At 40.1% G+C, this 15,489-nt stretch overlaps 1 protein-coding gene across 1 annotated transcript in view; it reads right to left on the reverse strand.

Moving 5' to 3' along the window:
- Positions 1 to 15,489, reverse strand: part of UGGT2 (UDP-glucose glycoprotein glucosyltransferase 2) — a 382,432-nt gene that overhangs the window by 13,894 nt on the left and 353,049 nt on the right. The window contains exons 35-37 of the mRNA XM_075852393.1: positions 14,527 to 14,687; positions 14,060 to 14,174; positions 8,645 to 8,761 (exon numbers count right to left, since the gene is read on the reverse strand). Of these exons, the coding sequence (XP_075708508.1) occupies positions 8,645 to 8,761; positions 14,060 to 14,174; positions 14,527 to 14,687 (393 nt within the window). The remainder of the gene's footprint in view (positions 1 to 8,644; positions 8,762 to 14,059; positions 14,175 to 14,526; positions 14,688 to 15,489) is intronic.

Below are 15,489 nucleotides of genomic sequence, written 5' to 3' on the forward strand. Positions count from 1 at the left end.
TTCACTGTCCACATATGGACAGAGACATCAAGCACTCTGTCCAGGAGCGGAATCCCCGAACACACGGGGAGATACCTCCCTGCTCTGCTATAGTGGCGTCGCTGCAATAGTATCAGCCGCAGCAGCACCATCGAAGGTGTTGCCGGGCCAGGGCGCTTAAACCAGTTCAGGACCGGGCTATTTTGCGCCTTCAAGACCAGATACCGTTTAGCCCTTTTTAGCACGTGTTATAGCCATTTAACTTTTTTATTTGTTGGACTAACTACGTGATTTTTGCGACGTTTTTTCCGTAGACAATGCAGGTTTCTTTTTTTATCGTTTTTATACACACTTTTTTTGCTATTTTAGAATTTTTATTCATAAAGTTTGAAAATAATAGTAAAAAAATAAGCTTTTTTAAGTTTCAGCTATATTTTTTTGGTAATAACATAGTTTTACCCTAAAATAGACCTTTTATTTGTGATCGTCATTGTCTACCGTAAATTTGAATATATTACATGTCTATATTAGGGTAATTGGCTCAGCGCTAGCGTTACAACAATGATTGGCGGGGGGAAACGTTTTTTTTGGGGTGGGTATTTTATGTGTATTTATTATTTCATTTTTTTTGCACTTTACTATTTTTTTTATTACTATAATCTGTCCCTCAAAGGTCAAAAAATACCTTTGGGGAACTTTTAATATTTTTTTTTCTTTCTTTTACACCATTTTTTTCCACTGTAACTGGAGCTGCACAGCAGCCCCAGTTACAGGGGAAATCAGCCATCTCATAATGACGATTGTCACTAATAGGGCTGTGCTGGGTCTAGTAAGACCCAGCAGCAGTCTGTCAGTAACGGCACCCGGTGATCATGTGACCAGTCACATGATTACCGGGAGGAATAGAGACAGCGCCGCTGCTGCTGCCTCTATTCCTATACACAGCGTTCATTGAGCGCTGTGTAAAAAGTAATCAGAGAAGACAGCAGCAGTGAAAGCTGCTTCTATCCTCTCCTCAGGGTCCCCGGCAGTCACTGACAGCCGGAGACCCGACTTTCAGCTGCCCGATCGCGCGGGCAGCAAGTTAAAACCCGAGCCGTAAAAAGTCTATGGCTCGGGTTTTAAGGACCCTGACCGCTGGCCGTAAAAATACAGCCAGCGGTCGGGAACCAGTTAAAACAAGCAGGGGAAGGGAGCCAGCGCAGCGCTCCCTTCCACCTGCTGTACACCCCGGCCCTGCCACACAGTGTATCTCCAGCATAGCCATTCGTCCGAATGGCATCAACTCCTCCTCCTCACATGCACTCTGCGCTGTGAGGAGGAGGAGAGAGTGCGCGAGCGACGGTAGACCCGGCCATCACTCGGGACACATTCCGGTGATGGCCGTTTATTACCCGGCCCCATAGACTTCTATGGGAGCTGGGGGGCCGGGTACCCGGCCGAAAATAGGGCATGTCCCATTTTTTGACGGTCGGTTTTCCCGGCCCGTTAAAAAATCGGTCGTGTGAACAGCCCCATTAGGGGTCTATTGTTCCTAATGCAGCCGGGTGCCGGCCGATTTATGAACGGCCGGCACCCGGCCGGGAAACCCTGTCGTGTGAATTCCGCCTAATAGTTTTATTCCCTTAGTGGTCTCCCTCTATCCTACCTGACTGCTGAACTTATACTTACTGTGACTTCTCTCTTTTGTAGGAAATGTGACTTAACGAGATGGTCTTCCTCCTGTGTGTTGGTGTCCCCTCCAAGGACGTTCTTTGGTCTGACTAAGGACGGGATTACTCCTTCGTTGTTTGTGTAGACTCTTCATGGCTTCAATTTTATCAGAATGATTCTCCAAAATAACTTATTTTTTTTTATTACACATTGCACCTACAGCTCACCTGCATATATGTTACACACATAGCTCTGCTACATGCACATTACTCTTTTTTTTATTTTTACGAACCTTCTTTGTACAGTAGTACGTCTTCTGTATAGTAATTAACTAGCAACCAATTTTCTTTATGTATATATTTTTGCACGTGGTTTTTCTGACTAATTCTAAATATTCTGCACACCATCTAGTGCTTGACAATGATACTATTTCGATAATTTCTTACAATCACCTTTCCCTAAAACGGTAGCGCTACCCCTTGGGTTATTTGTATCTTCTTGATACATTACTCAAGCTTCTAAAGAGTCACTCATTATCAGTATACAACGTACATCGGTTTGGGTTGAGTGGCATTCTTTCCAAATGCGAACAGGTATTGGATTTTGATTGCTCTCTCTGCCCTCATCTGCAGGCAGCGCCGGGCTTGCACGCACTGCTCATGCCCTGGTTTTTTGCCCCGGGCATGCGCGGTGCGGACATCCGGACGCCGCTTGTGATAATTTCTCTTTAGATCCAATAGCATCTGCTTTTTGTGCCTAGGACCGTACTGCTTGTGACGACGAGTGGTCAGTGCTTTACCCGCCTATTGCAGATAGGTTTACCAAGCAAATAAATAAATAAATAAATAAATATATATATATATATATATATATATATATATATATATATATATATATATATATATATTTGTGTGGTTATAATTTCCCCTCATTGGGGGATAGATATCATCCTGCACTTTGTATTCTTGTGTGGTTTAGCATGTGGTTACCTTCCAGGTTTACTAGTTGCACAGAATACATTTATACGGCTGTTGTATTCTTTTGATATTGGCTTATATTGTACCATTTGGAATCCTATTTGAGATTTCTGTCTGTGGTTTGCTTCCTTTTTCCACTTTACAGGTTTGCTGATTCTCTCTGTTTTTTAAATGGTTTTATATTTTGTATGTAGTGTATATTAAAGTTTGGTCTTTTCATTCACGTTTTTTCGTATCCCTTTCTTATTATTTTGGGTGTGCGCAATTTTGTATATGTGCCTTTTCCTCTCTCCTAGTAAACAAACCATCGTTAGGCTAAAAAAAAAAAGAGGAAAAAAATCCATCAGAGCTATAGCAAAAATTTTATGATTGGCCAAATTAACAGTTTGGTGCATTCCTGAAAAAAAAAAGAGCGCACTGGTGATCTCGTGAACTCCAAAAGGCCTGGATGTCCATGGAAGACAACAGTGGTGGATGATCGCAGAATTCTTTACATGGTGAAAAAAAACCCCTTCACAACATCTACCCAAGTGAAGAACACTCTCCTGGAAATAGGTGTATCAGTATTTAAGTCTACCATGAAGAGAAGACTGCATGAGAGAAAATACAGAGGGTTCGCCACAAGGTGCAAACCATTAACCCCTTCGCGCCATTTCACATACAGTTACGTCATGGGAGATGGCCTTTTCGCGCATCTCCACGTAACTGTACGTGAAGTAGACGGAGCTGGCTCAGGAGCTGAGCCAGCGACATCACCGCCGGGTGACAGCTGTATGTTACAGCTGGCACCCTGAGGTATCCGACCGATTAACCCCTCACATGCTGCGTTCAATAGAGATCGCAGCATGTGAGGAGTTTATAACCACCGGCGCCCCAGCAACGTGATCGCTGGGTTGCCGGTGGCTGCAAAGGCGATCGGAGGGCTAATACTTACCTCCCGGTCCACCAGTAACGGAATCCTCCTATGCCCCGTCGTCGGCGGGGCCCAGGAGGCTTCCAGTACCATCGGCAAGATGGCGCCGGCTCAGAAGCTGAGCCGACGTCATCAGCAGTGGGTCTCCGCTGTATGTTACAGCGGACACCCCGATCTATCGGCAGGAACCGGAGCTAGCTCCGATTCCTGGCATTAACCCCTTCAATGCAGCGATTCAATGCAATCGCTGCATCAAAGTGGTTTGTATGCAATCGGCAGTCTTGCCATGCAATGGCAAGGCTGGCGACTGTTCCTATGGCAACAGGATGCCTAAAAATGGCTTCCTATCTGCCATTACGTTAGCTGATTAGGCCCCGCCCGGAGGCGGAGCCTGATCGGCTTGCTGTCAGTGAACAACTGACAGTTCTAATACATTGCACTACATAGGTAGTGCAGTGTATTAGAACATCAAACAAACAGTTGGACCTTCAAGTCCCCTAGTGGGACTAAAGAAAAGTGTAAAAAAAGTAAAAATAAAAGTTGTAAAAAATACAATAAAAGTTTAAAATAAGAACACAAAACACAATCGCCCTTTTTCCCTTATCAAGTCATTTATTATTTAAAAAAATAATAAAGCCATACATATTTGGTATCGCTGCGACCGTAACGACCTTAACTATAAAAATATTATGTTATTTATTCCGCACAGTGAACGCCGTAAAAAAACAAACTAAAAAATACTGACATAATTGCTATTTTTTGGTCACTTTGTCTTCCAAAAATTGAAATAAAAAGTGATCAAAAAGTCGCATGTACCTAAAAATGGTACCTATAAAAACTGTAACTCGTCTCGCTAAAAACAAGCCCTCATGCAGCTCCGTCGACGAAAAATGTAAAACCGTTATGGTTCTCACAACTTGGCGACAGAAAAAATCCATTCTCTTTACAAAAGTTATTTTATTGTGCAAAAAGTTGTAAAACATAAAAAGTAAATTAGGTATTACCGGAATCGGACTGACCCGCAGAATAAAGCTAACATGTAATTTATAATGCGTGGTGAACGCTGTATAAAAAAAATATGCCAGAATTGCTGTTTTTTGGTCCCCTTGCCTCCAAAAAAAAAAAGGATAACAAGTGATCAAAAAGTCGCATGTACCCCAAAATTGTACCAATAATAACTCCAGTTCGTCCCACAACAAACCAGCCCTCATACCACTACGTCTATGAAAAAATAAAATTAGTCAAGGCACCAATAAGCCAGGAAATAAAAATATGCAAGGGGAACGTTTCTTCTGTTTCAAGTGGCGAATTATCAAGGCCCCTAAAATTAGGGAACCAGGAAGGGGAGGGCCCAAACATATCTGCTGGAAGTGAGGGTGCCCGTATTATACCAGGACAACACTTTCCCAGCAAAATTCTCCAAACTTCAAAGGTGCCGAGGGTGGACAAAAAGGGGAATAAGTAAAGACCATTTATTAGTGCGACACCGGCCTGTGCATAAAGGATTGTGTCACAGCGTAACACACATCTATGGATCATTTTATTGTTTTTTTTTTACCCCACTATACCACTTCTATACTCCGCCCGCCTTACATGTACCCCCACATTATAAACGGAAAAACCAGTAAGACTCAAAACAAAACTACTACAAGCAAAATCCACGCTCCAAAAGCCAAATGGCGCTACCTCCATTCTGAACCCTACAGTGTCCCCAAACAGCAGTTTACTTCCACATATATGGCATCGCCATACCCAGGAGAACCCTTTTAACAATTTTTGGGGTGTGTCTCTCCAGTGGCACAATCTGGGCGCCACATATTGGCATATCTATTGAAAAACCATTTTCACTCTGCAACATCGAGTGCACACCAATTTCTGCCAATCACCTGTGGGGTTAATATGCTCACTTCACCCCTAGGTGAATACCTTGAGGGGTGTAGTTTCCAAAATGGGGTCACTTCTGCGGGGTTTCCACTGTTTTGGTCCCACAGGGACTTTGCAAATGCGACATAGCGACCAGAAACCAATCCAGCAAAATCTGTACTCCAAAAGCCAAATGGCGCTCCTTCCCTTCTGAGCCCTACTCTGTGCCCAAACAGCAGTTTATGACCACATATGTGGTATTGCCGTACACAGGAGAAGTTTCTTTACAAGTGTTGGGGTGTTTTTTTTCATTTATTTGTTGAGAATATGAAACATTTTCAGCTAAAACTACGTCTTATTGAAGAAAAAGGATTTTTTTTTAATTTTCACTGCCCAATTCTAATAAAATCTATGAAACACCTGTGGGGTCAAAATGCTCACTACACCCCTAGATGAATTCCTCAAGGGGTGTAGCTTCGTGAATCGAGTTACTTTTGGGGAGTTTCCACTGTACTGGTACCTTAGGAGCTTTGCAAAGGTGACATGGTGTAAAGAAACCAATCCCGCAAAATCTGTGCTCCAAAAGCCAAATGGCACTCCTTCTCTTCTGATCCTTGCCGTATGCCCAAACAGCAGTTTATGACCACAAATGGGGTATTGCCGTACTCCAGAGAAGTTGCTTTACAAATGTTGGGGTTCTTTTATTAATTTATTTGTTCAGAAAATGAAAAATTTTGAGCTAAAGCTACGTCTTATTGGTAAAAAAGGATTTTTTTTATCTTCACTACCCAATTCTAATAAAATATATGAAACCCCTGTGGGTTCAAAATGCTCACTACACCCCTAGATGGATTCTTCAAGGGGTGTAGTTTCCTAAATGGAGTCACTTTTTTGGTGTTTTCGCTGTTTTGGTCCCTTAGGGGCTTTGCAAATGCGACGTGGTCTCCGCAAACTATTCCTGCTAAATTTGAGCTCCAAAAGCCAAATGGCGCTCTTTCCCTTCTAAGCTCCGCCGTGTGTCCAAACAGCCGTTTATGACCACATGCAGGGTATTGTTTTACTCAGGAGAAATTGCTTTACAAAAGTAGTGGTGCATTTTCTCCTTTTAGTCCTTGTGGAAATTAGAAATAATTAGCTAAACCTACATTTTCTTTGAAAGAATGTAGATTTTCATTTTCACGGCCTACTTCCAATAATTTCTGCAAAAAACCTGTGGGGTCAAAATGCTCACTATACCCCTAGATAATTTCCTCAAGGGGTATAGTTTCCAAAATGGGGTCACTTTTGGGGGATTTCCACTGTTTTGGCGCCGCAAGAGCCTTTCAGACCCGACATGGAGCCTAAAATATTTTCTAATAAAAAGGAGGCCCCAAAATCCTCTAGGTGCTTTTTTGCTTCTGAGGCCTGTGCTTCAGTCAATAAGTGCACTAGGGCCACATGTGGGGTATTTCTAAAAACTGCAGAATCTGGGCAATAGATATTGAGTTGCATTTCTCTGGTTAAACTTTCTGTGTTACAAAAAAAATTGATGAAAAATGAATTTCTGCAAAAAAAAAAAAAAAGAAATTTGAACATTTCACATCTACTTTGCCTTAATTCCTGTGAAACATCTAAAGGGTTAAGAAACTTTCTAAATGCTGTTTTGAATACTTTGAGGGGTGAAGTTTTTAAAATAGGGTGACTTATCGAGTGTTTCTAATATATAAGGCCCTAAAATCCACTTCACAACTGAACTGGCCCCTGTAAAAATAGCCTTTTGAAATTTTCTTGAAAATTTGAGAAATTGCTTGTGATGTCATAGAAAAATAAAAGGACGTTCAAAAAACGATGCCAATCTAAAGTAGACATATGGGTGATGTTAATTAGCAACAATTTTGTGTGGTATTACTATCTGTCTTACAAGCAGATACATATAAATTTAGAAAAATGCTAATTTTTGCAATTTTTCGCTAAATATTGGTGTTTTTCACAATTAAATACTTTATGTTACTGCCAAAATTTGCTCGATACATTAAGTCCAATGTGTCACGAGAAAACAATCTCAGAATCGCTTGGATAGGTAAAAGCATTCTGGAGTTATTACCACATAAAGTGACACGTCAGATTTGAAAAAATAGGCTGTGTCCTTAAGGCCAAAACAGGCTCAGTCCTTAAGGGGTTAATCAGCCTCGGAAATAGAAGACCAGATTAGACTTTGCAAAACAACATCTAAAGAAGCCGGCTCAGTTCTGGAACAGCGTTCTTTGGACAGATTAAACCAAGATCAACCTGTACCAGAATGATGGGTGGAAGAAAGTATGGAGAAGGCTTGGAACGGCTCATGATCCAAAGCACACCACATCCTCTGTAAAGCATGGTGGAAACAGTGTGATGGCATGGGCATGCATGGCTGCCAATGGCACTGGGTCACTAGTGTTTATTGATGATGGGACTGAAGACAGAAGCAGCCGGATGAATTCTGAAGAGTTCAGGGATGTACTTTCTGCTCAGATTCAACCAAATGCAGCAAGGTTGATTGGACGTCGCTTCACAGTACAGATGGACAATGATCCAAAACATACTCTGAAAGCAACCCAGGGTTTTTTTTAAGGCAAACAAGTGGAAAATTCTTCAATGGCCAAGTCAATCACCAGATCTCAACCCGATCGAGCATGCATTTCACTTGCTTAAGACAAAACTTAAGGCAGAAAGACAGTAAATGTCTGGCAAAGCATCACAAAGAAGGAAACCCAGCGTTTGGTGATGTCCATGGGTTCCAGACTTCAGGCAGTCATTGCCTACAAGGGATTCTCTACAAAGTATTTAAAAAACACATTTTATTTATGGTAATGTTAATTTGTCCAATTACTTTTGAGACCCTGAAATGAGGAGGCTGTGTAGAAAAATGGTTGTAATTTATAAACGTTTCACAGGATATTTTTGTTCAACTCCTTGAATTAAACCTGAAAGTTTACACTTCAATTGCATCCCAGTTGTTTCATTTCAAATCCAATGTGGTGGCATGCAGAGCCCAAATCATGAAGATTGTGTCACTGTCCAAATAATTCTGGACCTAACTGTACATATATAACTAAAATAGGGTCTTTGTTGTCGGTGCTATAGCGATGTCATATGTTACACAATGCACACATATTTGGCATCGTTATGCAGGGGAGAATTAGAGGATTAATTTTTATGGGAAATTAATTTGTATTTGGCAATAAACATTTATTTTTTTGAGCATCTACATCCCTGTAATTTTTCCCATACAGCTACTCACCAGATCAATAGTTTTGGCTTTTTCCTTGGACTTGTCATCACACCAGGTCTCACACCAAAGCCATTCCTGAGGTAGAGATTTTATTGACACTTGGTGTATCATGTTGTTGGGTAGGTCCTGCATAAATCAATTAAAATGAATCAGGAATCTTACACAGAATATACAGTAATAGCTACAATGACCACTAAGATGTTAGCCCTTGTGCAAGTCTCAGGCTATGTATGGCGTTTAATAAGGGCTGCCAAAGACACACAAAATCATGGGATGCCTCAAAAGAGGCATAGATGATCATGACAAGAACATAGTTTTGCCTTTATACAATTCAATAATCAGACCACACATGGAATATTGTGTACAATTTAGGGCACCTTTGTATAAGAATGACATGGCTGAACTAGAATGGGAGAAAAGGATGGCATCAAAGATTATTATTGGAATGGGTGGATTGCAGTACCAGGAAAGGTGATCAAACTTGGGGCTATTCAGGTTAAAAAATATGGCTTAGAGGCGATCTAATTACAATGTACAAATATATAAATGGATAGTACAGAGATCATTCTAATGATCTTTTTACTCCTAGGCATGTAACAATGACAAGGGGGCATCCTCTAAGTCTAGACTGGAAAGAAGGATGCACCATAATCAAAGACGGGGATTCTTTATTGTAACAGAATGGAGACTTTGGAACGCTCTGCCACAGGATGTTGTGGTGGTTATTCACTGAACATGTTAAGGGTACTAAATTTCAGCAAATGGGTCATTGATCCAGAGATTTATTCTGATTGCCATATTTGGAATCGAGAAGGAAATTTTCCTCCTACCGAATATGAGGCCATTGGCATTCGCATCATAGAGGTTTTGGCCTTCTTGAGGATGAACACAAAAGGAGTATAGGTTGGACGGGTTTCTTTTTATTTTTTTTTCATATTTATCAGAAGCCCTGCACATCCACCTATCGCAAAATGAATCGAATGGACAGCATCCAAAGCCACAGTAGTATACGTGGTAAAAATCAAACTGGAGGCTCTGTTTAACTAGCCACAACTCAATATCCACCAACAAAGCAGTATACAGCATTCATGTCTTGATGCAAAAATAAATATAGTAATCCGGTCGTGCAACATTTCGGCTCAAGAGCTTTCCCCAAGCCTCTCTCAATGTTGCTTGAGAAAGGCTTTTGCGCCAAAACGTTGCACATCCGGATTAAAAGTTACTATATTTATTTTTGCATCAAGACATGAGGGCTGTCTATTACTTTGTTGGTGAATATCTACCTAGTCATTATTTATCATTCGGTCTGTGCCAAACAAGGTTTTAATTTAAAGTATAAACTTGTTATTAATATTCTGCTTACAAAAATCCTATAACCATTAACCCTTTCAGGACCAAGGGTCATCGATGCCTCAATGACCAGGCCTACATTTAAAGTTTTGGCATACATTCTTTTAAACTGTCAAAACTTCTTTACTACTTCGGATAACTTAACCATTTTTTTAGGGGTTTTTTTTCGCAACAAATCACACTTTCAAAAAATATATAATTTTACTACATATGCAACTCATATTTTATATTACAACGAAACCATTGATCAAAAAAGTGCCAGATTTAGTGTAATATATTAAATTAAGTTAATGTATGACTTAATTAACTAACAATTTATGATCACGCTAACTAACCTACTATTCCTGCCTGCCTATTCTAACACTAAGGGGCACAGGGAATACAAAGTATATACCTTCTATATACTTTGTAAATGTGTGTGTGTGTGTATATATATATATATATATATATATATATTTATACACATACTCACACACACTTGTATGTAATGCTCTTATTTACTTGCTTTCTGTCTTCTCTCAATCAGTCTCCTTCTCTCTGAAACACTGTGACAGAGTGAAGGAGGCTGAGAGGAGAAGACAAGTGGGAAAAGTTTGTTTGTAAACAAACTTTTCAGAGATCACCATGATATGCTCTGTAGCCGAACCAATCGGTTCGGATGTCAGAGAACAGGTTACTTGGAAGCCGGGGACACTGACACCGCCGGCGTCAGAGCAATCTCCCCAGCGCTATGCTGGCAGACGCAGAGGTCTGTAGATTCACGCCCTGGCTGCACGGGGTATATGCGGATAGGACGTGAATCTACAGATTGTCGGCATGAAAGGGTTAAGACATACAGTTCAATCAGAATCATTATACTACATAACTGCACACACAATTTGCATGAAAGGTCTTTGAATTTATTGTAAAGTGAACTTAATAAGCTTCTTTTTCTTTACCTACAATAGATATTATTTGTTTTTTTGAAGACATGGATGCAGCCATTTTTTATTTCTTTAATGAAAAAATTAACATGCAAATTAAAAGGTACATAGAATTGAATGCAATAAAGAAGAACAAGCACATGATAACACGAGCAGTGGTTGAACTACAGAAAGTTGAGTAGCCAGCATCTCTTTGATTAGGTATATGAGTTCATGATTTGGACCCTATTATCTACATTTTGGGATTTGTTTCAGAACTTCCTGTGATAGAGAGGCATAGGCTTGCAGTTATGCGGCTGATGTAACAAACCCTTAACTTGATTGTCTATTATTGGACGCAGGACCACCATCAGAAATTTCTGGACCCCATACACCCAAGGAGTATTTAGGAGGGATAGGGATAAAATAAAACCTGGCAGGGGTGCTGAGGAGCGGCAGCGGGAGACAGCAGGTTGGTAAGGGCTCTGTCAGAAGACACGAAAGAGACACTAAGAGGCAGGGCCAAATGGATGGATAAAGGCAGAGGCAGAAGGGCAGGCAGGGGGCAAACAGTAGCTGGGCCGTCAAAAAACTCCATGTGGACTCCCCCTTAGCAGCCCTTTTTGGAGCTGTTTTTGTATAAAGTCTATGAAAACCGGCTCCAAAAACGTCCCAAAAAGTGACTTGCAGATTTAAAAGAGGAGGCGTGTTTGGTGGAGGAGAGGGGGGCTCTAGGGGTTAAATTTTTTTGTACTTTAGATCTAAAAAAAAGAAAATTATTGATGAAAAAAGTATCCATAAAGGTTCGCAGAGATATCCTTTTCACTCTAGTAAAGGAGCACTCATAAAAATGATTAATGACAGATTTTTATACTTATTGGTACTTCGTGTCAATGATGCGGTTTGGTTACTATGACAACAACATAGTAGTTTACTTAGAAGAATTAAAACTCAAGTGGAAAATCCTCCATATTCTTGTATTATTATTTACATATTTTTAAAATACATTTTAGTTATCCCAATAACTAAATAAATGCACTAAACAGAATACTTTACTGAAGGAATATTTAAATATATATATTTTTACCTCAACATTTATACATAAACAATGTTACCTACAGGCAGCTAAGCAGATGTTAAAAAAAATAATAAAATAACTGATTGAACCAGTTTTTTATTCTTTTTTTAGAGAGCTAACTTTGGCAGCAATTACAACCTTGGGTCTGTGTTATCTTGAACTGATTTCTGTATAATCTTACGCTTTATGTATGGAGTTCTTTTTCTGTTGACCAGTGTAAAAAAACTTAATTAAATCCACTATGATTAAAAAGTCCAGTGCACTGTTCTATACTGTATGCTCAAACTAGAATATATTTATTATAGAAGATGTGTGCACATTATAATTGGATACATTTTTATTTTTGTGCCCCGAATTAAACAGAAAATCCAATTAGAAGCATTATGAATCATGAAAATATTTGATAAAATGTGAAATGCAATACAATGTTAAGTAATACATTGATACGCAGGAAGTTAAACTTCTCATAAATTTGTTAAAAGATTAACAGTCTCTAATGTTCAGGGTGTAATCAGTATTGGTGTATGATATTCTCCCCTGTGGACATTCAGCGAAATAATATATTTTACGTTTTTTAGTGTCTCTTTGGGTCATATTTCAGTAACTTTCATATTGGAGTGAATGAGTCTGAAGGGTCGGCATGGGTCTGAATAAGTCTAAAGGCTGGAGTAGCAAAGGCTCTGACCAATTAGCTGCAAAATCCCGTATTATAAGAAAACTGGACAAGAACATAACCTGTAATGAATATTCATCAGCAGTCATTTTGTTAAGATACAACAATAAAATTCAGAATAGATGCAGTCTTATAATTTACTGGAAGAAAATCACAGTCCCATAGAGCAGAATTTATAAAGTGATTCTATAATGATTGCTCCAAAGACATGTGATGGAATCGGCTCTTTGAAAAGTTAGTGTCCATTTAAACAACTTATGCTACTCTAATAGTATATCTGATATATATATATATCAACATTGTAATTTATTTTCTGTTAAGATTTAGTTATTTTAGCCATGCAAGTTCTGTGCGAAATTACTGCAACTAGGTGTTTCCCTTCCTCCTGTCCACCCCCTGTTGTCAAGTGAAATTTGTCTCTAGTTGCAGAGCAGAGGAGACAAACTGCAGGAAGTGGGGGGTGCCTCTTCACGCCTCTCCATAGAAGTCTATGGAGGGGGAGCAGGAAGAAGGAGCAGAGGGAGCGATGCACACAATGCTGACCATAAAAGTCTATGTAGAGTTGAGGGGGAGAAGGAAGCACAGAGAGAAAGATAGATAATGCTGCCCATAGAAGTCTATAGAGGGGGGAATGAGAGCAGGGGGATGGAGCAGGGAAAGAAAGAGACACAGATGCTGCCCATAGAAGTCTATGGAGAGGGGAGCAGAGTGGGTGATGAGGGACATATTTGGTGCCCATTGAAATCTATGGAGAAGGTAGGGGGAGCAAGAACAGAGAGGAGAGACAGACTGCTGGTAAAAGTTATATCTCACCCTAGTGCTGGATTCTCAGCTACACTGCTGTATAATCTCCTCCATGTTGCTGCAGCTCCTATATATACACATGTTAGATAGAGATAGGAGAGCAGGATTCTCTTCTCTATGTATGTGTGTTTTGTATTGAAGACATGATAGCAGTTAGGCTCCGCCACTAGCTCAGAAAAACTGAGAATTAGAAATAGAGCCTGAAGAGAGGAAAACTGCTAAAAAAAAGTGCAGACCACAAGTCATATAATGACCAGAAATAGGGTTATTCCTCATGTACACACATATGAAAGCTTATTCTGAAATGTCATCTGAAAAGTTAGGTATGCTTTATGGATGATGACCATTCCAGGTTGACTGAACATACCAAGCTATCATTCAGTGTATTACTCTTTGATCATGTATATAACTGCATATTAAATATAGATTTTGAGTTTCCATCTGAAACTCCTGAAAGCTCACATTGCAGGACAATCAATGATAAGAAGGAAGGCATTTTGTGCAAACAGAAGACAGTTTTGTAACCGGAGATAATTTCACAGGTTAAAAAAAAATATTCTATTAAAATCTGTAGCAATATTATTGTCTGAAGATAAATCTACATTAATTATATTTACCTGATCCAAATTAGACAAACTGTTTGGATCCTGACTTAAGGCCTGGTACTGTCCACGAAGCCTGTCACCTGCAGCAATTTTCCTAAACTTCTTAAGGTCCACTACATATAAAGCACTGTAAAACAGAGAATCACAGTTTACAATGCAGTGGATAATGTACATAGAAAAATGTGGGTATAAAGCGTCACTATCAAACATACAAGTTAGTTCACATCTGCGTCAGGGCTCTGTTCCCACTAAATATTCAGTTGGAACGGAGCCCTGACTGACACAAACGGAAACCAGAGGTTTCCGTTTCCATTTTCATTGATTTCAATGGTGACTGATCCAGAGCAAATGGTTTCCGTTGTGCAGGGGTTTCGTCGTTTTGATGGAATTGATAGCGTAGTCGACTACGGTATTCATTCCGTCGGAACGGAGCCCTGACGCAGATGTAGACGCAGCCTTATATAATCATATTTTCCAACCTGATATGGTATTTTCTGTGTCCAAGATGTGATGCCCAATAGCCAGACTTCCAGAAGCGATACCCATCCATCTCTTTGCGGCTGTCACAAAATGGTGTGTAACCATATGGTGCACTGCCAAGGTCAAAGTCACGTAATTGTTTTAAGTCCGTCCTTACAATCTGTGTACAAACACCAATCATTAGTTGTTACCAAATATAATATAGAAATATTAATACACACACTAAGAAAAATTCAGACTATATAATGTAATGAATTTGCTTGCCTTTATTGTTCCTAGACATTACTTGACTTGGTTGTTGGCAGTGACTGACTGTACTGAGATAATATATTAATTCCATACACGGGCTGATGCCAATAGGAAGAAAGAGAGAGTCACCCGGGTATTCACATTAGCATTTACCCTGCAGATTGGAGCGTATTAGTGTCTTTAGCAGGGGAACTGACCAGTCGGCACTGCCCGAGAGCCACAGCCCTCCACCTAGAAACAGCTTCTTCATAGGGAGTTCGTGATCTAAATCAAGAATTTCAATGGGAGCTGTATACAGTAAACTACCCCCGGCAGGCAGATACAATTTTATCTACACACTCTACAGCTGTGCGTAAAGAAGTATTTGAAGTACAGGAAGACAACAGTTCTGACCCCTGGGTGATAATGGGGTCATGACCCTTATTGCCCAGGGGGACCTTGACACTTCTCAGTCTGCCTCAACCTACCTTTTAAGAACATTAGATTTCTGAAAAAGTATATCCACTACCTGACGCCTACCTGTAGTCTGCTATAATGGGGTCTGTCAGGTTTTGTAGTGATATCAGTCGCTTTGATGGGAAGAATATAGCTGCATGCAGTGCTGATAGAATACCAGATTCAGAAGAGAACAGAAGCCTAAGGGGAGTTCACACAGAGTTTTTTTTTACGCGGAAACCACGTCGGAAAACGTGCCAAAAAATGGCCGAAAATGG

The sequence above is a fragment of the Rhinoderma darwinii genome, chromosome 2 (assembly GCF_050947455.1).
Source record: "Rhinoderma darwinii isolate aRhiDar2 chromosome 2, aRhiDar2.hap1, whole genome shotgun sequence".
In the NCBI taxonomy this organism is placed as follows: Eukaryota; Metazoa; Chordata; class Amphibia; order Anura; family Rhinodermatidae; genus Rhinoderma; species Rhinoderma darwinii.